The sequence below is a fragment of the Mus caroli genome, unplaced genomic scaffold, assembly GCF_978045245.1.
Source record: "Mus caroli unplaced genomic scaffold, Mus_caroli_1 scaffold_17, whole genome shotgun sequence".
In the NCBI taxonomy this organism is placed as follows: Eukaryota; Metazoa; Chordata; class Mammalia; order Rodentia; family Muridae; genus Mus; species Mus caroli.
Genome location: NW_028227272.1, coordinates 84,890,771 through 84,917,707, shown reverse-complemented (window position 1 = coordinate 84,917,707; position 26,937 = coordinate 84,890,771). Strand labels below are relative to the sequence as shown.

General features: G+C 40.9%; 1 protein-coding gene across 3 annotated transcripts in view; it reads left to right on the top strand.

Moving 5' to 3' along the window:
* Positions 1-26,937, top strand: part of Grik1 (glutamate ionotropic receptor kainate type subunit 1) — a 411,505-nt gene that overhangs the window by 331,171 nt on the left and 53,397 nt on the right. For 2 of the 3 annotated variants that reach the window (XM_085832162.1, XM_085832164.1), the window contains exons 8-10: positions 18,637-18,744; positions 20,870-20,914; positions 25,738-25,851. In XM_085832162.1, coding sequence (XP_085688288.1) covers positions 18,637-18,744; positions 20,870-20,914; positions 25,738-25,851 — 267 coding nt within the window. The remainder of the gene's footprint in view (positions 1-18,636; positions 18,745-20,869; positions 20,915-25,737; positions 25,852-26,937) is intronic. The other variant, XM_085832163.1, reaches the window with a different exon arrangement.

Genomic DNA, 26,937 nt, shown 5'->3' with positions numbered 1-26,937 from the left:
AACTCTTTAAATTCCTATACAACAAATGCCAATAATGAAACTCAGTTGGTTAGATGAAATTGTCCAGTTGCTAAGGGGCAAATAGGACATGAATCTGGGCTGGAAAGAATGAAAACTCCATTTCTCTTCTGCCCAACCATTCAACCTCCACTTTAGAAACCACCATTGATTCTGTGGAACTGAGGAGACCCAGCACATGGTATATAGCAAGAACCCCAAGTACAAGTTTTATAAAGCACTAATGCCCTAATCTTAGGGAAGCAGCAAGTTTAATGAGAGGGACAGACAATCAATCTCAAACAGAAGCAGGCAGACATCAATACAAATCAGGGTAGTGATGACCATTCTGGAAAAATGCGGTACCTATCTTCAGGGTTGAAGTAGGGCTTCTATGAGGAAGGGGCATCGGAAATAAAATCTGAAGGGCAGAAATTAGCAAGGTGACACTGGGTTGCTGAAAGCCTGATAAATGTGAATAATGAACTAAACGTGAAAAATGTGATAAACGAACATCAAGGTTAATGAGCATGTGTGGAGGGGAACCAAATGCCCCTGTACAAAAGAAAATGGAAATGAGCATGCAGCTATACATAATGAACAGACTTTGAATAAATGAAATCTAAACAATTAAGCTGCCGCAAATTGTCAACTACTGAGCTATGCAATACCAGCCCAGTATGCTCCTTTGTGTGCTCTTAGGCCCCAAATGTGCTAAGGATGCAGAGGAAAATATCTGAATCCAATGCCATCGCCAAGATTTTATCAATGCATAATTTTTAATACTAAGCAAAATATTGATGTCAGATATAAAATGATCTGTTATCCTCTATGCTCTGTGAATTCATCATTAAGTTGTGCTAAGTACCCTGTCTTATGCAATAAAGCAAGCCACTTATACAACATACCTGTCTAGGAGTATATGCAAGACCCTTGAAGCAGGTACCTGTGAGAGAAGAGGTGGAGATGGGTACTGGGCATGTCAAGTCAGAATTGAAAACACCAGTATATGCATCTTTCAAGAATATCTTTTATTAACCATTTGACTGAATCGCTCTTACGCTGTCACACTTTGCGAGTTATTCAGGTTTGGTAAATATTTGCTCAAACTTGGGGAAAGAGAATGATCTGAAGGCAGGAGGCACCAAAGGGCATGGATGAAAACATGAATCAATACACAGAACAAAATATGAATCAATACAAAGAAGCTGCTTCTCCTGCTCTTTTATGGAAGGAGGTAACCTAGCCCTGTGAAGTACCTATTCCACTAGCTTCGCTCTTGATACCCAGCACAGCTGCTGAGCCTCCTCACATGGCACCTCCCCTCTTAGGAAGGTGTTCTGTGTGTTTCCAACGCTGTGGTAAGTCTTACTAAAATCAAATCGTATGTGTACTTTTATTAACACGCCTTGAAAGAAAGTGCTAGAGATCTAGAACACAACTTTTAGAGGGTTGGGTTTTGTTTGGTTGGTTGGTTTGGTTTGGTTTGGTTTTGGTTTTGGTTTAAAGAGTTTACTGAAAGATAACTGGTAGTAAATCTTCCTCCACACTTGTCCTACTTTGCTCTTTCTATTGCTGGGATCAAAAGCATCATGACCAAAGGCAACTTGGAGAGGGAAGGGTTTGTTTCTATTTACAAGTAACAGCCCATTATCAAGAGATCCCAAGACAGGAACTCAAGCACAGTCGGAACTTAAAGGCAGGAACTAAAGTGGAACCACAGAGAAATGTTCTTCAGGGCTAACCCAGTTTGCTTTTTTTATACATCCCAAGACCTCACCTCCAGGGCTAGCACAGCCAATAGTGGGCTGTATGCTATACACAAATCTTTAATGAAGAAAATGCCCCCAGACTTGGACAGAGTTCAATATAATAAAGCAACTCCTCAGTTGAGATTCCCTCTTCCCAGATATGTACAGATTTGTAGCAAGTCCAGCACAAAAGGGAGGAAAATGATGCTAATCTGAGCTAAACAGAGACAAACCCATCCTATCTAACGAGCACAGTGCAATTGAGCTGTAATGGTATCAAAACAATTGACTTCTTCCAGCACAGCTTAATGACTCCACGGTAGACAGAGAAATGTACGCTGCTTCTACTAAAAGTAATTTTGAAAGCAGCCTCTTAGAAGTCTATGTGGCACCAGGCAAAGATTTCTTTTCTTGCCTATGATTAGTGAATATTGTCTTAAGACTTCATTAAGTCAAATAACCATAGTCTTAATTAAGTCTTTTGTAGTTTTGCGCGGTTTCCTGAAATGTCACGGGGATTTATTGAACTCGTTTCTCCACTTGACTGAGTGTTCTTCAGAACCTGGGTGAATTTAAGCTTTAAAATTCTTTACCCTGGAGAAATGAATGCTGGAGAGTGTTAGGGTTGAGATACTTTTGTTTAATGTGGTAATAGGAAGCCAAACGCGCGCACTCAGCAGTTTCTGCCAAAGCATCACTCTATTGCTTCAGGCAGACGCCATTGCTGTCTTTGTGTTCCAATAGGCACAGATTCAAAAGTGGGCAGCTGAGGGGGTGCAGAGTCTGGGCTGTTGGGTTCAAAATATTAGAGCGCGTCAGAAGATGACAAAGGACCCCAAGAGGGATAAGAAGACATAATGTTGTAACAAACTAAGTTTCCTTGCTGACTAGGCAAGAGAATGCTATATCCCTCGAGGAATGAGCTTGCATGTCTGATGACTGAAGGGATGGTTGACCTGTCTTAAAGGAGTCTCTGCATGTTGTTTACTTGATTCTTGGTAGAACTAGCTGTCCCTCTAGTTTTTTTTTCTTTGTTTTGTTTTGTGTTTAGGTTTTCAATGCGCAAAATAAGCTTTTAGAGAGGTTCAGGAGGGGTTCCTAAGTCGTTGGCATCTAGACTCAAACACCTCATGTTTACCTATCTTCCTAGAATTTCAGTAACTTTCAAAGCAGAACAGAGAACAGAATTGGAAACTCTGAGAGACTGCCCTGGTCAACATCCTCATATTAGAGAAGAAAGCTTAGGAGCCCTTAGGGAAGAGATGGTTCAGTTAAAGTAATTATCCCTAAGCCAAAGAAGCGCTGAGAAAGGAAATGCCATGTTGTGGAGTTTCAAGGTTGAGCAAACTGTTGTCATATTGTGACTGAAATCAAATCATGAAGGTCTCTGACATGAGAAGGTTTAACAGTGAAGGGCTTGTGTCATTTCAGAGTAATTTCTTGTATAATATGTCATCTTTGTGTCTTGGGAAGTTGTAGTGGTACCTGAGGTTTTTTTTTTTTTAAACAGTTTACTCAGAAATGCAGTTTCATTAACATGCAGTAAGCAGACTAGCCGCCTAACAATGTTAGGTACAAAGGGACTGGTAAGCCCCAAAGGGAACTCGTTAATATAAACTGCTTCAGTATTAAGAAAGCGTAGCTTGGAGGGAAACACACACAACCAGTTAACAAGGGACTGGTATGTGGAGTATTATAAGCAGCAAACGAAGCACAATTTAACCCTTTAGAGCACTTGCAAGGCAGGCATGAAAGCCAAGTGTGGATTCTTAGCACCCATGAAAACGCTGAGTAGGCACGTGACCTATCTGTAATTTGTCTCTGTTTCTGGAAGGTAAAAACAGAAGAGTCCCTGAGCAAGCTGGCTGGCAAGACTGGCCTTCTCAGCACTCTCTGGATTTGATTACCACCCTGCCTCATTGGAGGAATGGCCAAATAACGATACCCAGCATCAACCTCAGGTTTCCACATGCACAAGCACACATTTGAACACACATGCACATACATTCGCATACAAGTGTACCCACACACATGCAAACATAAACCCATGAAAATGGAGTCAGAAAAATCTAGAAGGCTAGACATTTTAATGAGGTGATTCTGACAGCTTCTAATTAGAGGTGGGATTGGAATTGATCCCATTTGATTCTTTTGTTAATTCAACAACTATGTCCTGAGTATTTGCTGGATACCTAACACTCTTTTTGTTTGTTGGAACATATCAATGGATAGGTCCCCATCTCTGCTGTTGTAACATTTGCATTATGTCAATAAGTAAGATTTCTAAAAACCTGTTGGAAGATGGAATTTCAAGGAGAGAGAGTAGAAAGAACAAATGTATAAATTATGAGTGTGCACACAAAGTGTGAGGTTCAATCCATAACATTAGAACACAAAGCTCACAAGTAGTGGCTCTTGGGAGATAAGCACCTCTATTGCCACCTATATGCAGGGAGGGATCATTGGACCAAGGGCACATCCCTGATATTGCTGGGCTACTTTCAGAGCAACACCAACATACAAGCTTTGGACTTCAGTTGGCATGCCGTTGAATCTAGACAGTCATGAACTGTTATGCCCATTCACGAACCCCCAAGAGACCACCAAAGAGCTGATTCTGATGCAATCACACTGGGGTCTTTTTTTCCCCAAGCTTGAGCTTGGGCTCACTGCCAAGCCTGATGCAGCAGAAAGGGAAAGTGAAGTCCAGAGCCTAGTTTCAAGCAAGCATTTGTAGAGGCAAGCCAACAAACAAGGGGGTTTCTAACCTGGCACACATCTGGTTGGGAGCAGGATGGGGGCTATGATGGAATTTAGTTGCCCTTTAAAATAATTGCCTGGTGCTGAGAGCCAAACCATAACCTTATCTTCTCCTTTCTTCCTGATTGGTAGTTGTTAGGGAGTGAAGTGTCAGGTGCAGGCTTGACAGAGAGTAGTGCTAGGTTCCAGCTTGCTGGAGAGTAACCTGGAAACTAGCACTAGGTGTTGGCTTGTTAGTTAACTCAGTTCAACCTTAGGTCAGGTTCTCTACGATGGAGTCTAAAGCCAAGATCTGCTCTTTCACTATCACCAGAATAGTGGTTTGCTAAGAGAATGCTGGGGTTGGACTAGGAAGATGTAGGTGTGGGGTCATGCAAGGGAATGTGAACTAGCTACCAAAAGAAGGACCATGAAAACAAGTTATCCCAAAAGTAACCATAGCACTAACAACAGTGAGACATAGCACTCCTTGACAATGCAAAAAGACTCCATAAAATTCCCTTGCTTGTAATTCAACAAAACTATTTTCCCCAGAGTGGTCTGCATTACTTTAAATAATATCTTAGGCTATGGGAATGATGAGATTCAATGACTGCATGATCAATGCTGTGGTTACAATGGCTTACTGAACCCAATGCTGCCAATGAAAGTATAAAAGTTATCAAATCCCATTAAGCTCCAGTGGATGGTTCAATGGGTAGTTTCTAAAAAAATAACACAGATTGTGCCAAGTGTACCTGAATTCCCCAATTCCATAACACCATTATTAAAACTATTTACTTCTCAGCTGTATATTCTTTATAACTACAAGGTACACAGATGATAGGTAGATAGATAGACAGACAGATGATAGATAGATAAATAGATAGATAGATAGATAGATAGATAGATGACAGGTAGATAGATAGGTAGATAGATAATAGAGAGATGATAGATAGGTAGATAGATAGATAGATAGATAGATAGATAGATAGATAGATAGATAGACAGACAGATAGGTAGATAGATAGACAATAGATAGATGATAGATAGATAGACAGACAGACAGACAGATAGGTGATAGATAATAGAGAAATGATAGATAGGTAGGTAGGTAGGTAGGTAGGTAGATAGATAGATAGATAGATAGATAGATAGATAGATAGATAGATAGATAGTAATAGAAGAGAGAGAGTGAAAGAGAAATAATAGATGAGAGATAGAGAGAGATAATAGATGAGAGATAGATAGATAGATAGATAGATAGATAGATAGATAGATAGATGATAGATAGATAATAGATATATAGATGATAGATAGATAGATAGATAGATAGATAGATAGATAGATAGATAGATAGATGATAGATAATAGATGAGAGAGAGAGAGATGATAGATAATAGATGAGACAGAGATGATAAATGAACAGACAGATAGTAGACAGACAGACATTAAAAGGAAAGGAAGAAGCAGAAGCTAGAGGAGCATTAATCATTAGCATGTGAAAGAGGTAGGTCTCACTTATTCTGTAGGCTGAAAATGTCTATTTGAAGTACACTCCTAAGGAATCTGTTATTCTAGAGTGATTGTCTCATAATCATAGCAGCAGCTGCAGCAAATAGCTAGAGATTATTTTGTTAATTCAACAAGTATGTCATGAGTACTTGCCAGGTCAAGCTCCAAGCCATATTTCAGTGATCATCAATGTGTGGTGTGAGGAGCACCTTCATCAAACTGAACTAAAATGCTTGCAAAGAATCCTGAGATCCTGGGACTCCGCCTCAGACAGGCGTGTGGAACATTCTCACTTAAAGATGAGAGTTGTCCCACCTCACACAGAGCATACGACATGCTCACATAAAAGGAGAGTCACCCTGTTAACACGTCCAATGGCCTGGGAGGGCCTGCTGTGTCTTCTTAAGAAGCAGCATGCATGAGCCAGGCGTGGTGGCGCACGCCTTTAATCCCAGCACTTGGGAGGCAGAGGCAGGTGGATTTCTGAGTTCAAGGCCAGCCTGGTCTACAAAGTGAGTTCCAGGACAGACAGAGCTATACAGAGTCTCAGAAAAAAAAAAAAAAAGTACAAGGCTTGGACCTAGTCCAAGGGGGAAGAGGAGGAGGAGGAGGAGGAGGAGGAGGAGGAGGAGGAGGAGGAGGAGGAGGAGGAGGAGGAGTAGGAGAAGGAGAAGGAGAAGGAGAAGGAGAAGGAGAAGGAGAAGGAGAAGGAGAAGGAGAAGGAGAAGGAGAAGGAGAAGGAGAAGGAGAAGGAGAAGGAGAAGGAGAAGGAGAAGGAGAAGGAGAAGGAGAAGGAGAAGGAGAAGGAGAAGGAGAAGGAGAAGGAGAAGGAGAAGGAAGGAAAAGCATGCATGAGGCGGGCTTACAGAGAAAAAAAAAAATGTTCACTGTAAGCTACTCTTTGAGTAACCAGACATCAGTGAGGGGTAAGCAAGCAAAAAGAAAATAAGCAAATACGGTTTTTACAGAGCTTCCGTGCTAATAAGTCTTTGTTGAAGTTTCGAAGTCTGACCTATTTTTATCTTTATAATATCTAGGTGAAGACAGCACTTACTTTTGCAAATGAAGATTGAAGCAATTCCCCAGAGCCACTGGCTACTAAATTAAGGGTCAAAATCTGAACTCATGCCATTTGATACTGAAGTCAAATTCTACCAAAATGCCATGCTCCTATTCCATGTTAATAACGGTTTAAATTCTCTGTCATTGCACTGAATGACAACTGATTTACAACTCTAAGCTTGTAACAAATCTTTGTTTGTGAACAACACATGGCACACAATTAGCTGCCTTCTAGCTGCTTGGTTGTAGCTGTTGGTGTTGGTTTTTAACTTCTTGGTGTAGTGAGGTTGGGAATCTTTCAGACTGAAGCGAATAGAAGCTTGTCCATTCATTGTTTTACTAAATCTTCCTGTTTTTAACCTGAAAACTTCTTAATTTTCCATGTAACTTTTTAAACTCATTCTGTCATATCATGGATCCGGTGTGCCTTGTAAAAGTCAAGGCAGTATTGGCATCTCAGAATAAAAGAAAAAAAGCTATTTTGAACTTGTTAAAATAAATCCAGGGGAGGAAAGACTGTGTAGGGTATATCCAGAAGGCATTTTCATGGGAGCAGGCTTGTGTGACGAGAGAGAAAGAACTTTAAAATGTGCTTTACAATTAATGTTTTAAGTCAGCAAAAGACACCAACGTTTATGGTAAAAAGCCCCTCAGCTGAAACATACAATTCACAAACCCAGATCCCAGAGAGCAAGCCTGTGGTGAGACCCGTTTCACCTAGTGGTTGGCAAACAGATGGGGTTAGGAGGGCACTGAGAGGCAGTCGGGCAGGAAATCAGAAGTGGTTCAAATGCAGTGTTGTGTAAGTCCAAGGGTTCAGATGCTGTTTTAAAGAATTTCCCTTTGCAGTGGCAATTAGAAGACTGTGACGAATTCCAGGGGCCCAGACTTAAGGACCAGATAGAAAGGGCTGCATGAGAGTGGTTCCTTTGATTCTCATACAGACAACAGCATCTAGCTTGGTGACCTTGACGTCCAGGACAGTCTGCTCTGTGTTAGACAAAGCAGAGAAACTGGAAAATAGCATCCTAGTAGGCAGAGCATAAGAGTTTTGTCTCTCTGGGTGATTCCTCTGGATCTGAGATGACTCTGTCTGGGCAACCCAGATATGAAAAGAGCCACTGACCTTCTGAGATGTCAGGAGTGGAATGATGACTCATGAATATGCCTTTATTTTTTTCTTCCATTTGGGCATAGAGGGTGCTCTCTCCTCGTGACATTTGCAAGGTCCTTATTCACATATAAAGTGAGGAAAAGCCTTGGCCTTTGTGGTTCCCTCATGACGTGGGAAATACAGGTTGGCAAGTAGAAATCAAAGGCAGTCTATCTCGGAATGCCCTCAGGGGTTATTACTGACTGTAGGATCTGCCCTCTTGGGTAATCCGCTGATGCACTTCCTCTTCTACTGTAAGGGTCACATGAATGTGATAGCACACGGACATCCCTTTATATGTCCCAAAGTATGACTCTCATATAAATCCAATGTGAAGAGACTCCCCAAATCTTACTGAAGGTGGAGGTACCAGCCAACACCAATGCTAGTTCACAATGAGAGGAGAAATAGGGTCTCTCCAGCAGAAGACAATGTCTGATAATAATCCTGTTGAGTGAGAGCCAAAACTTCATGCTCTACAGGGAAACTTTTAAAGATCATGAATTACTTACATTTCTGTTGAGCAAAATCAATCAATCATCAATCAATCAGTAAATAATATCTTCAAGTTAACATATAAGTTCATAGCCTTAGCTCTCTGCAACAGAAAATAATACAACAAAAGTATATAGGAACCACTGGAATGAAATCATTCCTTCATGGGGCTGTTAGTGATCACAATAGGCACTGGGAAAACACAGAGATCCTTTTTAAAATGTTTTTTTTTTATTTTCAAGATTTAGGTAATTCAGCAGCTTGTGATTACATCATAAATAATGTCAGAAGATTATTCATATTGCAGGAAGATTGTTGTCACTGAATTTGGGCTTGATTAATCTACGTGAGGCATAGGAAGATATTAATTAACTATATAGGCTACTGGAGACTAGTTGGCAAGCTCAGAGCCACTTCCTCAAGCAGCTACTGAGCTCAAAAAAAACAAAATAGCTTCTATTAGAGAATTGCCAAAGTAATATTTGACTTTACTTTCCAAAGTCTTTCTCTCTCTTTCAGAAATTATTTTTGTTATTTTTAGTGACTCTTATTATAAGGTGTGTAAAGGTCCCATTGATTCTTAAATAAATTATCACAAACTCGTTTAGTGTATCTAAAGTTATGCTTACACTTTTGTATGTATTTATTTGTGTGTGTGTGTGAGTGTGTGTGTGTGTGTGTGCTTGCACGTGCTCACGCATACACTCTCTCTTGCATGCTTCCTTCAGAGTCCCTGTGGAGGCCACAGGACACTAGGTTTGAGGTTGTCTGTTCTTCCAATATGCTTTCCCCAGGTTTTGAACTCAAGTGTTGAGCTTGGCTCTCAATGTCTTACCCACTGAACCATCTCAACGCCACACAACATTATTCTCTTATAATTCTGGAAGTCAAAAATCTGACACAGGCTTCATGGACCCAAATTCCAAGCTTTGGAAGACATCCTCTAAGCCGTGTCTTGTAGATCTTTGCCTCTCACTTCCAAGCCAGTGATGTCGCATCATTCAATCCTCTCTTTGCCTTCTACAACCATTACTACTTTATCGTATGTCTACCTGGCCCTTCCTGAGCCCTTGTCATATAGATCTTGTCATATAGATCTTTGTGGTTAGGTGGAGCAAAGTCAGATTACCCACATGATCATTTCCTGTTAATGCTTTCAACTTGATCACATCGCACCTGTGCAGTTCTTGCTGACATAGTCTAGTGTACAAGATTAGCACATGAACAATGGAAAAGGGACAATGTTATTCACTTAATCGTGCAAGTATATAGGCATCAGTAGAGTATCCATATGCACTTCTATACAGTTTGGTGAGTTTACCTTTCTTCAAGGCACTGACCATGGCTGCTCCTGGCTTGCCAGAAAAATACCTTACTTACCAGTGGTAAGTCTGGAATCCTGCAAGCCATACAGCAATTGAGAGAAAGGTTCCTTGAAGTACTAGACCTTATTTCCATATTTGAATACTTGGTCATTGGGTAATAAGTTTGCACAGATGTGATGTGATCAAGTTAAAAACATTAACAGGAAATGATCATGTGGGTAATCTGACTAGCCGAATACAATTTTTCAAAAGAAGTAAATCCTAATTTTATATTTTGTAATATTTAGGAGAAAACATCACAAATTTTAAACTGTACACCTTATAAATGAACCTGTAAAAACTACATAAGCGTTGCTAAAATTTCAACACATTTCATTGCATCTACTTAGACCTAAGGGTTTGAACTTTAAGGTCACAGTCCTAATCCCCTCCATTCTGTATGTTACATGACCCACACTTTTCCATTTTTTATTTGTTTGTGGTTTGGCGTGCCATGTATCTTTTGAGCCTTGGAGGTTCAGCTCACTCTGTACCTTACACACATGAATGTGCATAATGCAAAACCCTCAATGCCCACAAGCCTTTTAATGACTTCCTAAAGGGAAGAAAAATGTGCATGTGAAAAACCCAAGATGGCATCATATTTATAAGTTATATAAATTCACATCACCTGCATGGAGCTACATGAGCACACAAAAACAAGCTTGTCAGCATTTTCCTGAGAGTTTATCTAGGTATCAACTGATTATCCCACAAATAAACCTTATTTAATAATATCTCAAGATTTAATGATCATCAGCAACTTGAAAATTAAGTTTAAATGGATCTGTCACAGTACAAATTACTATTGATAGAAAATTCTCTTCAAACTCTAATTCAATAGATGGTATATATATCTTTACACTTTCAATTTTAATATCGTGTGGCAATGCTATCCCCCTCTAATCACTGAACCAGTGTAAAAAAATTTCTGACATCAAACTAACCATTCTATCTACCAGAATAAGAAATAATCTGTAAAATTTTTAGAAAACAGTGTGCTCGAACTATATAATTCACATCAAAAGAATTAAAGAAATGGCATATAATATTTTTTGCTAATATTAAGAAATAATTAAGTGTGGTCAAAATGCACATTGATTACATGAACTTATATTTTTGTACAAAAATGCTTCTGGAGTAACAATTTCTGAATTTTTAAAAATACATTTTTAATAATACTCTGACAATGCCATACATATATATAATGTATTTTGATCATAGCCATCAGTCTCTTTTCCCCCTACTTCCACCAAATTGAGCCACCATTCCCTTCAAACTTCATGTCATTTTTCTTTCCTGTTACACTTTTTTTTCATATATATATATATATATATATATATATATATTAGATATTTTCTTTATTTACATTTCAAATGTTATTCCCTTTCCTAGTTTCCCCTCCAAAAATCCTCTATCTCCTCTTCACTCCCCCTGCTCCCCAACCCTCCCAGTTCTGGCACTCCCCTATACTGGGGCATAGAACCTTCACAGGACCGAGGGCCTCTCCTCACATTGATGACTGACTAGGCCATCCTCTGCTACATTTACAGCTAGAACCACAAGTTCCACTTCATGTCCTTTAAAAAAAAAATTAACCCATAGAGTCCAGATAATACTTTCCATAGATCTGTGAATGTGGGGCTATCCATTTTAGCATGGATGACCAGCCAGCAGTGATATCCTTAATGAAAACTGACTCTTCCTCCTGCCATGGCTGGTCATCAGCTGTCACTAGCTCCTCGGGTAAGGGTGGGGCTATGCTGGAACCATGACACTCTTGATCTTGGCATGCAACCTTAGCTGCTTTGAGATCATAGACACCCCAGTCCCATCATGTCCAGAAGCATCATTTCAGTGCATCCTTGGACAGCCTCCAGCTCCTAGAACATTTCTGCTCCCTCTTCCACAACGTTTCTTGACCTTGGAGGGGAACAGATATAATGCTAGTGCTCAAATATGGATTAACAATCTACATGGCTTTTCTCTGTACTTTGACCCCTTGTGTGTTTCTGTATTAACTCTCGTCCATTACCCAAAGAATTCTCTAATGAGATCTGAGAGCTGAACTAAATATGAATGTAGAGATATGGATTTAGAGCAAAGTTTGAATTATATCCATTTAGCAGAATTATGGTAGATTTACTTCTGGGCCTATGAACTCTTCCAACATGAGTTCTTGGCCAGATCTGCAACACTAGCCATTTCCTCCTGTGGAGAGGGCCTTAAATATAATCAGAAAGCTGTTAGTAACCCTGGTAATATTCATGCCACTACTGCACCCACAGGCATAGCTCTCCAAGACCATCATTATTATAGCATTTTTACATGATAGATCACCACCTGGTAACAAAGGGCCAGGTTTCTCACCATCCTTAGTGTCTATGGAGAATAACTCCTGATGCGTGGAAAAATAGATTCTGTGTTCTTGAGGCTATCCCATCAGACGAACGTCCAGTACTGTGTATACCTGGTTATACGTCAGACCAGAAGCTCCTAAAACACTTAGTGATCTCTACACCGTCAGTGGGAGAAGGCAAGGAGCTGAGACTCTGAATCCAATCTCGGAGAAGAAACTATTCCAAAAAGAAGCTAGCCAAAAATAGTTTTGAACTGGCAGATATGACCAGAACTCAAAATTAGAACACGTGATCAGAAGAGGACAGGGAAGCAAGAAAGGGGAAGGAAGGCAAGGCAGACAGAAGTTGGGAATCATTAAACTCTGTCACAGCTCAAGCTGTGCTCTAGGACTGGGGAAAATATAACATGATGTAACTAAGTTGAACGGCCCACACAGCTCACACTAGCTAACAACAGTATTGGAGTGCCTTGGTAGGACAGCGTACAACTTGAAATCAGGTGCAAGTGAAGCAGCAGGATGGTGGATAGCTGTTTCAGAAGGTTATTACTGACCTACAGGGCAGGGAAAGGATAACCTTTTGTACCTATCTGAATTATTAGATAGAATGTCATTAAATTAACACCCTAATCTGGACCCTATATAATAGGAAACTGAAAAATAATATTATCTTCCCCCACCCCATTATCAAAGAAAATCATACCAATCTCTTTTATTAGTTTCAAATTCCAGTTAAGTTTTAGTCACATACATAATAGTCATGTAGAAATGACTTCTTGCCAGCCCTGGTGACATGGTGAGATGTGCTCTTATAACACCAGCAATGGAGGGGTGGAGACCAGGTGTGTTTTTCTTTCCTTGATTTAATGAGGGGAGTTCATCTTTGGGATCTTCATGAACTTTCCATACCAAACCTCACAGAAAACAAAATAGTTAATAACATTAAAAGGGAAAAATGCCTTAGACTATAGTTCATGTTCCCTACAAGAGGACATTCTACTCTCAAATAAGCCTCTTTCTATGGGCGACAAGGTATTCACCAAAATAAATGAGGAAATATTTGGGGGAAGGATTTAGGATCTTTTATTTGCTTAAACTTTCTTCAGAAAAAAATGAGTAAAGAAATCACTTTTATTATTTAGTATTTATAAGTGTCTACTATAAGAGCCTAGAATTGAGTGCTAGGCACTTATATCTACAACATAAGTATATATACACATATTACATATATATTTAACTATAACAACTAACAAGTTCTTTTAAAAAGAGATAAATAGCATTAAAAATGGCTAAAGACACATTATTTGTTCTCTCAGTTTATGATTTTTATCTTTTGTCCATTAGATCATTTACCCAAAGGAAAATAAGGCAATTGCATTATTTGACTTAGTTGCTGTTAAATGGTAATTGTCAAGAGATCTAACAGGGTAGAAATTAAAGTTATCTCCTAAAATAGGGACAATTGTATAAGTATTGTTTTCAGTTAAGTATACTATAATTGTGCCCTCAGCAAACACATCTACAGAAGGCAAGCAAATTATAATTATGAAGAATTTAATTATATGCCATTATCTAAATTGTACATGGTTCAGCCCTGTTTCACAAAGTGGGGTCCTTGTGGATCTTATTTATGGCATACAGAAATTGTATGTTCACCTTGATCAATAGTTAAGTTAGTGATTAATAAATGCTTAGCAGCAATTAGCCCAAAAGTCCAAAGAACATAGACAAATATAACTTATCTAACAACGGGAGGCAGGCCGACATGTGTAAAGTTGGCTGCGCTGACTTTGAAGGTCAACAGATATAGCTGGGTAAAAACACAGGCAGGGAGTCTTTGTAGATATTTGAGGCAAGGAAGGAGGCATTGTCAGGAAATGAAAAGGGAACTTTTTGCCACTTGGATGTACAGGGAGGAAATCAAGAAGTGGGAATTACTCTGGCGCAGTGATTGGAACGAACACTAAGTTCAAGAATAAAACCGAGGCAACAGACTCCAAACAAAGCAACACAATAGGCACACTCTGTAGAAGTAAAATTGGATTTCCAAACAGGGTTTTAAGACCATGCTATGAGTTATATGCTACATCAAGAGGTAAATGCTCCTGGATCTTTACATTTCCAGAGAGCCCCGTAAATTCTGCACAATGGTCTAAATTAATTCACAACATGACCCCCCATAAAAGAAAAGCTGCCTCGAGGAGAAAGCTTTCCCAGAACTTTGTAGAACTTAATGAAAATAACCACCTCCGTCTAAATAGATCAGGAGGTGGGTTAAGACTGCTCATTGTCCAAAATGAACTTCATCTTAACCCCTAACGCAGTAGAGATTTCACCTGAAGCAAAGCTGTAGATAGATTGTCCTCAGACACCAGGTGTTTGCAGTAACTCCTACACTGTAGATCATTTTGTAGCTTTTATTTCCACAAAGACAGTCTTTGGCTTTAAAATAAGAAGGTGATGGCTAAGCACAAAAATGAGGATTGCTTTGTTATGGGGTAGGGGACTAGGATGCCAGAAACTTTGCAGATGTGCACAAAAGGAGACCCTTGCATATGCCATTAATTGTTTTTATTCTGTCAGTGGAATTCCTATGGTGTATCCCAGCTAGCATAACAAGCCATATCACGATTGGCTGTAGCAATGTCAACTTATTTTTTTAATTATTATTTGTAATTAATTTTGTTCTTTGCATACTAATTACCCTTCCCCATCACACACACACACACACACACACACACACACACACACATACACACACTTTCCTGTCTTTCTCCCATTTTTATTAGCACCTTCCCCACCAGTTCTTCTTCAGTGTGGTGGCTTTTGGCTAGGTCCTATGACCTACTTGATTCAATCAGGACTGTCTGCGTGACCCCTGGATTATAACTACCCCACTGGAGCCTTCTGGGCTCATCAGTGGGCTCACAATAAAGTCAGTGCAGCCTCATTTTAAAGCTGATAATATAGTTTGCTGTTATTTGATGCTACCCTTGTGCATAGCCTAGTGTAGTGGCTATTCCTGGTTGTCAACTTGACTATATCTGGAATGAACTACAATCCAGAATTGGAAGGCTCACCAGTGACCCTAATCTGGAGGCTGGGAGATTGAAGTTTCTGACCTGGATCTTGGTATGGAGATCTTGAGGCATAGTGGCTATGAATTCCAGAAGATAAACAGGGAGATCTCTGAGTTCAAGGCCATCTGGGATTAAAGGTGTGGCAGCACACACCTTTAATCTGGGCTACACTTTCTACTGGAAACCTACATAAGGACATTGGAAGAAGGAAGACTCTCTCCTTCGCCTGCTTGCTACTGACTATTGTTGGGGAGTTGGACTGAAGACTGTAAGTCATCAATAAATTCCTTTACTATATAGAGACTACCCATAAATTCTGTGACTCTAGGGAATGCTGACTAATACATGTAGGAACAACTCTTGAAGAAACAACTCTTCTCCTGTGCTGGAATCGATCTACATGGGTGCCCAGTTTGCCCCAGACACAGTTCAGAGGGATGCTTGGAGTCTTTACATGCCTCATCTCTTCCTAACACATTTAGCACCTAGTACTATCAAGAAATCACATGCAATTCTGATGTGACAACCATTCTAGCTAAATGGTAACCAGAAAATACAACTACTTTAAGGACTTTAGCTTCTGATTTTAGGCTGATTGTATTTTAAACTTTACATTGTATGTAAATGTACATATAGCGTATGTATATATCATATGTGTGATGTACAGGTGTACATTACACTCTGCACATCTTATTATGGAACAGCACTGATTCACATTTAATAGTGTGAAAGCTTGTGGGGGGAGGAATGGAGAGCCATGCTGTTCCTCTGTTCACATGTGAGTATATGAATTGATTCCCTACATGTCATTCTGGGCTAACTGCCTGCTAATACATACCCTGCATATGACTGCAGCACTCTTAAAAATTCTGCAAAAAAAAAATCTTCCTTGGAGCATCTGACCCCGGCACTGTTCTACTAGAATCTTCCAGTGATTCCTGAACCTCTCTACCATCCAAAACAAAACAAAACAAAACAAAACAAAACAGTTTGATTCATAAAACCTTTATTAACAGATTTCCCTAAGAGACTTGTTTCTCATGACTCCCCACTCTAAATCTAGGGCCCATGGAAACTTTCAGCATGTTTGGCACTTCCTGCTTTAGGTCAGGCGGATGGGAGGGGGTGACTCTTTGCTTGGCCTTTGAAATCTCCGACATTTTTTCTGACTCTTTCTTTCCATGTATTTCAGATACATGTCTGTTTCTTTCCCTGCCTTTCTCTTCGTTGAGCTGTGTAACTCTGTATCTCACACTAGTGGGGTGGCGTAGTAAACAGACTGACTGTCGGAGCCATGCACTTTTCCATTCCCAGCCAAGTCCCTGATGCAGAGAAGATGCTCTTGTTTCCACATGAACAAATTCTAAAAGGAATAAATAAAGCCAGTTGCTTCTGGTGCGATGCTGTTTTGCCAACACCTTCACAGGACCACCCAGCAACAACAACTAACAAGACAGCTGTGCATCCTATAGCTTCATCAAATACATAGAAAATTAACCCTTTCAACCTCCAACATAAAACCCAGGTTGAGATGACTGAAAATATAATTGCTGTTATTTAAGATGATATCAGTGTTTCCCTGGGTGTCCTTTAACCCTCACATAAGCACTGACATCACAGGCCAATACAGGTTCAAGTGACATAACTTGCCTGGAATCACACATCCTAAATTCGCCCTAATCTATGGGAAATCCATGTTCTTTCTACTGTTTGTTGGCCGTCTGGAGAGCTGTGTGGAACAGGGAAACATGGTGCAACTGACTTCCAATCTCATGGCATCCTCAGGATCTTCACATTACCCAAACCAGATTGATTTCATAAAGCTGGAAGGGAGGAAATTCTTAGAAATGTGCACAAAGTTTAAGTTCATTTGTAAGTGAAACTCAAATAAACCAAGTGGCCAAAAGTCACCAAAACCCTGAGGCCTGAAAACCAACTCTTTATTGTTTAATGAAACCACCAAAGTTGCCAGTAATTATGATTTTGCTTCTTCACATCATGTTAATGCCTGTGTAAATGCAGTAATAGCTCTTGAAAAGGATCTGCACATCCTAAAGCCTGGGACGTATTCATGTCACCTTATGTGACCAGACAAACAAACAAGAAACTGTAACTGTGTGCTTGAATGAAAGATGAAGGGATGGAGAAATAACCTATTATCACACATAGGAGATCTAAATGCAGCCCCAAGCAGGGCAATATTCATGCAAATGGCAGGGGGGGGGGGTTGTGACCTCAAGACACAGAGTTCTTGCTGAAAGCCACCAAAAGCAAGAAGAGACAGCTAGGGTGTCCTCAAACACCTCCAGGAAACCTCCAGGAAGGTCCTCCAGAGCACACGACTCTGCCAACACTGTTTGTATCAGCACTTATAGAACAGTTTTAAACCAACAGACTGTCCAGGTCCAGACTCACACACTGTTGATCCTGGCACTTGGGGAGGCAAAGGCAGGAGAATGGGCATTCAGGGTCAGTCTTTGGCTTCCTGGTGAGTTTAAAGCAGATTGAACTAAGAACCTGACATTGGCCTGGGAGGGGCAGGGAGAGGGGCTGCTATCAGGATGGAAAATGAATAAATAGTAGAAAGAAATGAAAAAATAGACATAAAAACAATGGACTACAGTAGCCATAAGAAACTAAGATTCCTAAATATTAAGAGGTATAAATCACAAATACCCGGAAAATTTAATAACGTCAGCAGTGCACCATTCGTCCATATCCTTTCAACAGAGGAAGAAAGAGGTAAGAGGCACTCCCCTTAGCAGCACCTTGGCATGGGTAGAAACTGACCTTGGACAACAGAGTGCTGTGACCACTTGGATTTTTTTTTTTTTTTTTTACTCAATAAACAGATGATTTTACAGCCACTCTTTACTTCCTGCCCATTTAGACTGCCACCATTACGGGGCAGACTGTGTTAAAACGTTAGGGCTGAGACAATAAATGAGAACGAATAAAACAGGGAAGTGCCCCACTTTCAACTCAGTGATCCAAGGCAACAATGGTTCAGAATTGACGATGCAGCTGGGTAACCGGACGCCGGGATGGATCTGAGGCATTACACTGCTGATGGGTTTGAGATCGTGGTCGGCAATAACACTCCACTCTTAACTATCCCCAGGCGCGGTGGGATGGCTTGACTGGGCGGATCACCTTCAATAAGACGGATGGCTTGAGAAAGGATTTTGACCTGGACATTATCAGTCTCAAAGAGGAAGGAACTGAAAAGGTAACTTCCTGGATGATGAGTAAATTATCCAATGCACGCATGAAAGGGCATTGTTCGTACATTTCAATGAAATGGCACAGGCCACTGGAGAATGAAAAAGTGACTTTCTGGGCACTTCCATTAACATCCAGCATCCTGGCTCATTCTCTCCCAGTTGGATGGTAGGCACGGATGGGCTAAATGGTCAAATTTTAATGTAGAATTAACAGCACTGATTAATATTTATCAATGCTTGGTCTATAAAGCAACTCTGAATTGTTGTCTACCCAACCTTAGGCACTGGCATGGTGAGGCCCATCTTGTGAAGAGTTTACAAAGTTGAGTTTAGATTTGGGACTGTCGAAATTGCAGCTGGTTTATCTATGGCAAGGCACCCAAGGGTTACTCAGAAATTAATTTTAGCTGAACTCTATTTTGAGATTGGTGACAGCGGGATGGAATAAAATAGTATAGAAGATGAGCAAATTAACATGGCATCCTTAATTTAGGACAAATGCTAAAAATTTTTCATCTTAATGCTGGATTCTCACTTTAAGATTATTTTAGTTGGAAGTCTCCATTTCAAAGTTTGAGGTTTTATTTTAGCTACTACTTAGACTAACACAAATGTAAACTGTTAGGTAATGATAAAGGAATTTTGCTGCTCAATATATTTTACAATTTTAATTTAATATCCATGTACACAGGTCACAATCAGAATTATAATTGGAGGATTTGCCTTCAGGACCTTAAAGACTAAAAGACTGAGAAAGTCCAAAGCAATTACCTGGATATCAGAACTCCATAGATAAACACATTTTCATATGACAGAGACTAACTCACAAAATGTGTTACTCAATATAAAAGAGCACTTTGAACCAGCTAATTTCTTGCTTAATTTCAAATGGTTGGTTTTATTTTTAACACAAGGTAACATTTCCTTATCTGTTTCATTGGTTCTGTTTACTGGGACACAATTTTCTCCCTTGGCAGATTATAACTGCCCTCTTCCTGCACACCCGTTAATTCAAACGAAGATCAATTAATCCAGATGAGAAGGCTATCACAGGTGTTGATGGCTGAGAGGAACAATTAGCTCACAGCTTTGAGAGTGCACAGTACACGTGTCTGTGGGTTTCCTATTTCAAAAATGCCGCTTCCTCTCCTTCTCCCTGGTTTGGGTGTCACTCTACTGGGTTCCTCTGCTGGTTTAACAGAGCACAAAACAGCTACCCACCTCCATAATTGTGTTTGGTACTTGGGCCAGAGAGAACAAGAATGTTGATGATAACCTAAAGGCTTATGATTACTTAAGAGAGAGTATCAGCTTCCCTAAGCCTTTTTGCCCTTTTGGCTCCTCTGAGTGTGTAGCTGTTAAGGAAATGCCTTTCCTCGGCTCAGACAGGTGATAAATTAGAACCACTGTGATGTCTCCATGGCTATTTCAATGCACATTGATATTAGGCACATTGAATTGCTGTGTTCCCATCAAAAGCAAAAGCAAAACAGATGAAAGTATTTTCTATTTATCTCTTACCTCTTCAACCTTTGCCACACCTTTTCTCTTCAGGTGTCTCGGCCTCAGTTCCTGAGATGGCTGGTTGAGTCTTGAAGGCAGTGGGCAAGGCTAACATGTCCCTCGGGAACCAGGGGAAGACATGCCCACACTTCCCATGCCAGCTTCTCGGGGCTCACAGGCGAACCATTACCAAAAGTCCGTCCGTCCTTTGTACTCAGACTTCTACTCTCTGCAAACTCATAACCAAAGCTACATCATCCGGCATGTTTTTCTGTATAGCTTAGGAAGTGTGTGTATGTATGTGTGTGATGAAAGACCCATGCTTTTTACCGTGAATTCTTTTAACATTTCTCTTAAAGTGTGGTGAATATCCTCCAACCCTGCAGCATACCTGCGAACACTCAAAAGCGCCTTAATTTACTTTATGCTGTGTACAAGGAGCACATAACTTCTGTGACACGCAGCCTGCCCCTTCATTTCCTCCTCATACCTAGTGTTGGTCCTTATATGAATTAAAATGCAAAATCCCAAACAAGAGGTGAGGACAGTCACGCAGACGATATACATCACGGTTCCCTGCTGCATTTTAATTAAGTGTGCTTTTATTTTTTCCCTCCGAAACCCCAGGCCTCTGGTGAAGTGTCTAAGCACTTGTATAAAGTGTGGAAGAAGGTTTGTACCCTGATAACAACTGCAGGACACTTGGGGTGGGGTGGTGGCACTCTGCCAGTCTTACCAGGCCAGGAGCTTACCACATGCATGCAGATTAAAGGGGGGGGGGTGCCACAGAAGGGAGGGGGCAGGGAGGCAGAGTGTGTGTAAATAGTGGTGGGTGGGTTAATATTTCTTTCCCCCTACATTAGCTTTTCTACTGGACATGATGACCAGTGTCCATGGAGACTGATGAGGTAACGGTGACAAACCCAGATGGCGGCCCAGTTACAGATCTTCTCAGACCACTAAATATTCCCCCTAAGGGCAATGAAAACAACTAGTTTGATCCATTAGACTAGTCAGATAGGCTCAGGCCTCTGAAGGCAAGGGCAGTTTCCTCAATGTCACCCAACTGTGAAGTATGCGCCATTGCCAGCAACTCCCCCTGCTCAGGAGCCAGCCGCCTTTGCTTTATCAGAGCATACTGTCTTGACATTTATATTAGAACTAGTTTCCAGAGGACAAATCAACGGGTAACTTTGGAAGGGAAATGAGATATCTTGTAAATTTTAGCACCCATTATTTCATAGTTTATTGCACAGGATCATGTTGCCAGTGACTGAGCATAGATAAGCAGATGGTAGACACCAGAGAGACTTGTGTGAGCCAAGTGTCCCAGTGACAGGCAAACGTCGCACTGCCGCAGGCCGTTATCCTCCCTTGCACCTCTCTCTCCCTCTTTTTCTCTTTCACTCTACTTAAAACCCGTTGCTAAAAGTTCTTTTGATTGACAGATGGACTTTAAATTACTTCAGGTCATTCAGCTTGAATGGTATGGCAGGCCCACCTCTGCCTTTCAAATGATTGGTTGAGTCACAGAAATTATAAACAGTTTCTACTAGTGGCCAAAAAAATAATCTCATCATCCCCGTAAAAGAACTCAGCAGAGTAGCTCAGGAATGTCTTTATGTATATATATATATACACACATACACATGCTGTTTTATTGATGAACCAGAGGTGAACAAGTTTCCTCACTTACCTGCCACTGCCACCAGGAAAGCAGCTTGTTATTTGAGCTTGATCCTCCCAGGACATTATGCAATGCTGAATTAATTCAAACTCACTACTCTAGAGCATAGAGTCCAGGCTCTGAAGTTAGCCTCAAGGGGAAGGGGCAATCACCCAGGCAGCATGACTCTGTAGCATGCGCATTCACATCCTGAGGATGTCACATCTGGGCCTTGCTAATCCATGCCTTTCTTTCTCATCCTCTCTGCTAACCCATCATTGCTCACATTATTAGCTGAATAGGCCATGGTTCACCTACTATGCTCAGGAATGAGGGACTCACTCAAACCCAACAGGAGAAATTCCTTTATTTTGTTTTCCATACATATCTGATTGTATGCACTCAGCCATTTTAGATTCTGTTCCTGTGACTCTAGGTCTGGAAAATAGACCCTAATGACTCTCTCTTAAAACATTCATTCATAAATACTTCCCAGATACCAAATGGCTACTTCCTCGGGTCAATTTAGGCAATGAAAGAAGGCTTTTGCTTCATAGTCTGAAAATGGATATGCTGCTTCCTAGACTCACTCCTCCCTGGTTGTAGAGCAAGACCATAAAGCCAACATCTGGGCATCTGGTTGACTGCGCAGCTCTGTCCAGCAAGCACGCATCAGTGCATCACAGAGTCCCACCTCATCAGAGACACTGGCTTGCTGGCAACATGTCCATTTATTTCAATTAAGAAATAAAGCCAAGGCAGAAGCCTGACCTTTCCTTGGCTCTCGTACTGGTTTTGTTTTTATTTTTAACAACTTCTGCAGTAAAGCTGGCAGGAAGATTATCTCCTCTGCCTTGTCTTACACAGTGAGATCTGTGCTCTCAGGACTTTGAGCGGGATCTGACTGCAGGAGAGCAGCAATGGTCTCTTGGCGCCTTGCCTACCACTCTATTTCTGACAGAAAGACGAAGAGATGGGGGCAAAGTAGGAGAGAACACTTGTCTGCAGTCTAAGTCTTATTTTAGAAAAGAATGTTACAGTAGCATTCAATAATACCATTTATAAAGATGAAAAATATTTAAACACACGAATAACATTGATAAGGTTAAGAGTTAAAATACATCCTGCCTTTAAAAATGCCTAAAGTCACAAGTATATTCTCTAATACTTGATTAAAAACTTATTTCTGTACTTCTAGGTGCCTATGTCAATGCTTTATTGAAATGGTACCCAGGGCCCACCCTACACATAGTCTTCCCACACAATACAACTTAGAGTAGAGCTTGGGATAAGAACAAATGGACCAACATGTTGAATTTGATGTGTGTTTCCTAGAAGCCAAGGTTCTGCCTCCAAAAAGCATCGGAGGAGGGAAAGTTGGAAAGAACAAGCCCAACTTCCCAAGTGTATGACTCACAAAGGGAAACAGAGGCTCTCCCATCAACAGAGAGACTACGCAGCACATCACAAGAAGCCCTCAAAGTTCAGAAGGGTTCCCAAGGGTGCTGGCCCAGATCCCATCCTCCTTCTAGCATCCTCTCTGCAAGCAGTTGCTACACCTGACACTCTGTTCCCTCCATTCGTCTCTTCATTTCCCCAGCAAATTAACCCTGATTAGTATGGAGGAGAGACATAGTTTATACAAATGTGTGAATGCACAGTAGTTCTTAGAAATTTCTCAAAGAATGTGCACCTCTAAGAAGATACCAGCCAAGCTGCTGCTGCTGATGTTAGGGAGCCAATCAAAGCAAACCGAGGTGGGGAGGACCTATCATATGCACATAGGGTAAATTTTTAATTAATTTTTAAAAAGGCACTTTTGTACTAGAGAGATGCCTCAGTGATTTCAGAGTACTTGCTGGTCTTCTAGAGGTCTGGAGTTCTTCTACTCCCAACATCCACATCAAGATGCTCACGACTGCCTGGAACTTCCGCTCGAAGGGAATCTGACTCCCTCTTCTGAACCCACATGGCACCCGCCCCCATACACTGCATACGTTCATGGAGACACGTGGACACACAAATGAAAATGAATCTTTAAAAATAATTTTAGAAGCATTTTCCTCTCCATTTTGCTGATGATCAAACTGAGGCACGCCCCTGCCATCTCTCGATCTTCTCTGCATCCCTATGGTACAGAGAGATGAAGCTTGGTCAGTTGCATCCTGTTTAAGGTCACACAGCCACTGCCTGCCTATTTCCATCTGACTTTGAAACACATTCCTTATCCAGAGCCTAGAAGTGAATGAGTACAGGGCTGGGCCGAATAGCTCAATTTTCATAGCTCTTTCCTGGGTCTTCCCAGATGCTAAACAAATCAATTTATGGGTTTAGTATCACTTAGCAGAATTTCTTGAGAACAGAATAGTATTGATTTTATTTTTAATTTTGAGATATTTTAATTTTCAAGGTAAGATCTCAAAGGGTGGAACTCAAACCTAGATAGAAATTTGAATATATTGCATATACTGGTTAAAGAATTGTCAATTTAATTTTGTATTAATTCTTTGACGTAGCTTGCAAAACCATGGGCCTCACTGTTACCTTGTCAAACATGAGGACAAATACACTTTGTTCACATCTCCCACTGCCTTGCCTTCCTCTCCCAATGGTTCCTCATCTCTCCCCAAACCATCCCAGCTTTCATGTCATATGTGTGTGTGCGCAACATGTCACACACATCGCTATTCAGCACCTCTGTTTTGACTCTGACACATCTACTTAGGTCAGGTGACTCTGAACATCTTCGATTTGGGGCATCAGGAATGATCAGCATGTATTTAATAGGGCCGGCCACATTAGCAGTGACCAGACCACTGGAGAAATTGAAGACCATCTTTTTTAAGGGTAGAGGAGTCTACTGAATATGGACAATCATATATATATATATATATATATATATATATATATATATATATATAGTCAATGAACAATACAAGTTCTTTACTTGAAGAATTGGTGATCAAGAGTACACAAAAGACAGAGAAGCAACAAGTAATAATTACAAAAGACAGGGTGTTTGGGCAAATTGTGCACTGGGTCCTATAGGAATGAATAAGAGGGATCTCTTCTCAGTATCCATTACTCAGTGAGGGTGGGTCCTGAACTTTGCCAAGCCCTCATTTATGTAGTTTTTTCCCAAGCCTTTCCTTTTCCAGTCCCAAGCCCCTCCAACACCCACCCTATCCTTTCCATCCCAGCAATCACACATCTTAAAGAACCTCGTGTTGACTCTTTGGTGGCATGATGTTTGATGCTGGCAGAATGTAACAAGGGTACAAGTGTCTACTGCTATGTACTGTGTCCTACAATGCCCACAGCTGTACTTGACACATGGAAATAGGTGTTCAACAAATATACCACAGAGGGAAAAATCTCATGTTCACTTACTCCTAGTAATTTAATTTTAGAAAACAGCAATGAGCTTAATAATTAAAAGGAAACATTCCAAACTTTAATCCAAGCACTTGGGAGGCAGAGGCAGGTAGATGTCTCTGAGTTCAAGACCAGCCTGTTCTTCAAAGCCAGTTCTGGCCAGGGCTTCACAGACAAACCCTGTCTCAAAATAACAATAATATAATAATAATAAATATATTAATTTAAATATAAAATAAAATGCCTCCTGCACCTCACCTTAATTAGCTCAGATTTAAGCTTCTACACATGCTTCATTCTATGGTACAACTCCTCTACCAAGTAGTCTCCACTGTGAGGCACTCGTGTCCCAGGGTGTAAGTGTTGGTCCCATTCCTGATATAGCGGGCCCTCTGTTTAACCTAAGTACTGTTGCAGGCAACAGGCAGCCTCTGACGTCCTGTGTTCTGTGCAGATTGGGATTTGGAACTCCAACAGTGGGCTGAACATGACGGATGGCAACAGAGACAGGTCCAACAATATCACAGATTCGCTGGCTAACCGAACGCTCATTGTCACCACTATTCTGGTAAGCTGTGAAGTTCTGGCCCTTTATCCACACTCCCACGCTAGACCTAAAGGGATCCTCTAACTGTCTTTTCCAGCCTGGCAAGGCTCTCTGCATATGTCTACTTTTTTAAACTGGAGAGCTAAAAGCATACATTCGTATGTACTTAAAGAAATGAAATGTAAGCGCTTGAAGCCTCTCCACAGACTCTTCATCTTTCTCGAATCCTGGCTCCATTCTTCCCTCGCTCTGCCCATCCAGGGCCACTTTTGTTCTCTGCCTGCTGAACTGTTGGTTGGTTTGACTTTAGAAAAAGACCAGGAAAGGGGATTCAGCAGGGGAAGCCAGTGAAGTTGTTTTTTGAGACTCCTGTACTGTCCATTAACGGGTTTGTCCATGTCTTTCCATAAGCACCTTCCAGGCACTATCGATTGCCCTGCACCTAGGTTTCAGCTTCCCTTGATTGTAGCAACACTCCTACCTCCCCGTCATCTCTACCCTGCATCTTCCTAGTTCCCAGGTGTAACAGGTCCCTGAACACTGCACTGTTTCCATTCTTCTTTCCATGGGCTCATACCTCTGGAAAGAAGCCTTGTATCAACTTACTCAAAGACTTGTATCCCATTCAATCCTGATCTTATGCCCAGCTAGCCAGTGTGCACATTCCCCTCTCTCTTTTCCCATGGCACAATCCACCGTGAACTCTGCATTTTAAGGCACACTTTGCTTCATTTCATTCACTGTGTAACACTCAGCTATTTGTCTTTGAAGTTGCCTTGTTAGACTTATTCATCCAAAGTACATCTGATTCTTCTTTGTGCTTTCTTCTGGCCATCACCTTTGCTGCAACTACCTTATGGAAACAGGGTTTTTTGTGGGGGGGGGTGTTTTGTTTTGCTTTTTGTTTTTGACAAAGTTCATTGTGTAGAACCGGCTACTCTGGAACTCTCCTAGGTAGATCAGGCTGGTCTCAAACTCAGAGAGATAAGCATACGTCTCCCTCCCCAGTGCCAGGATGAAGCATGCATATGCCACTCTGGGCAACAACTTTCTATTGCATTGGCTTGATCCAACTGCCAGCTTGCTAGAGGAGGAGTCTACCACACA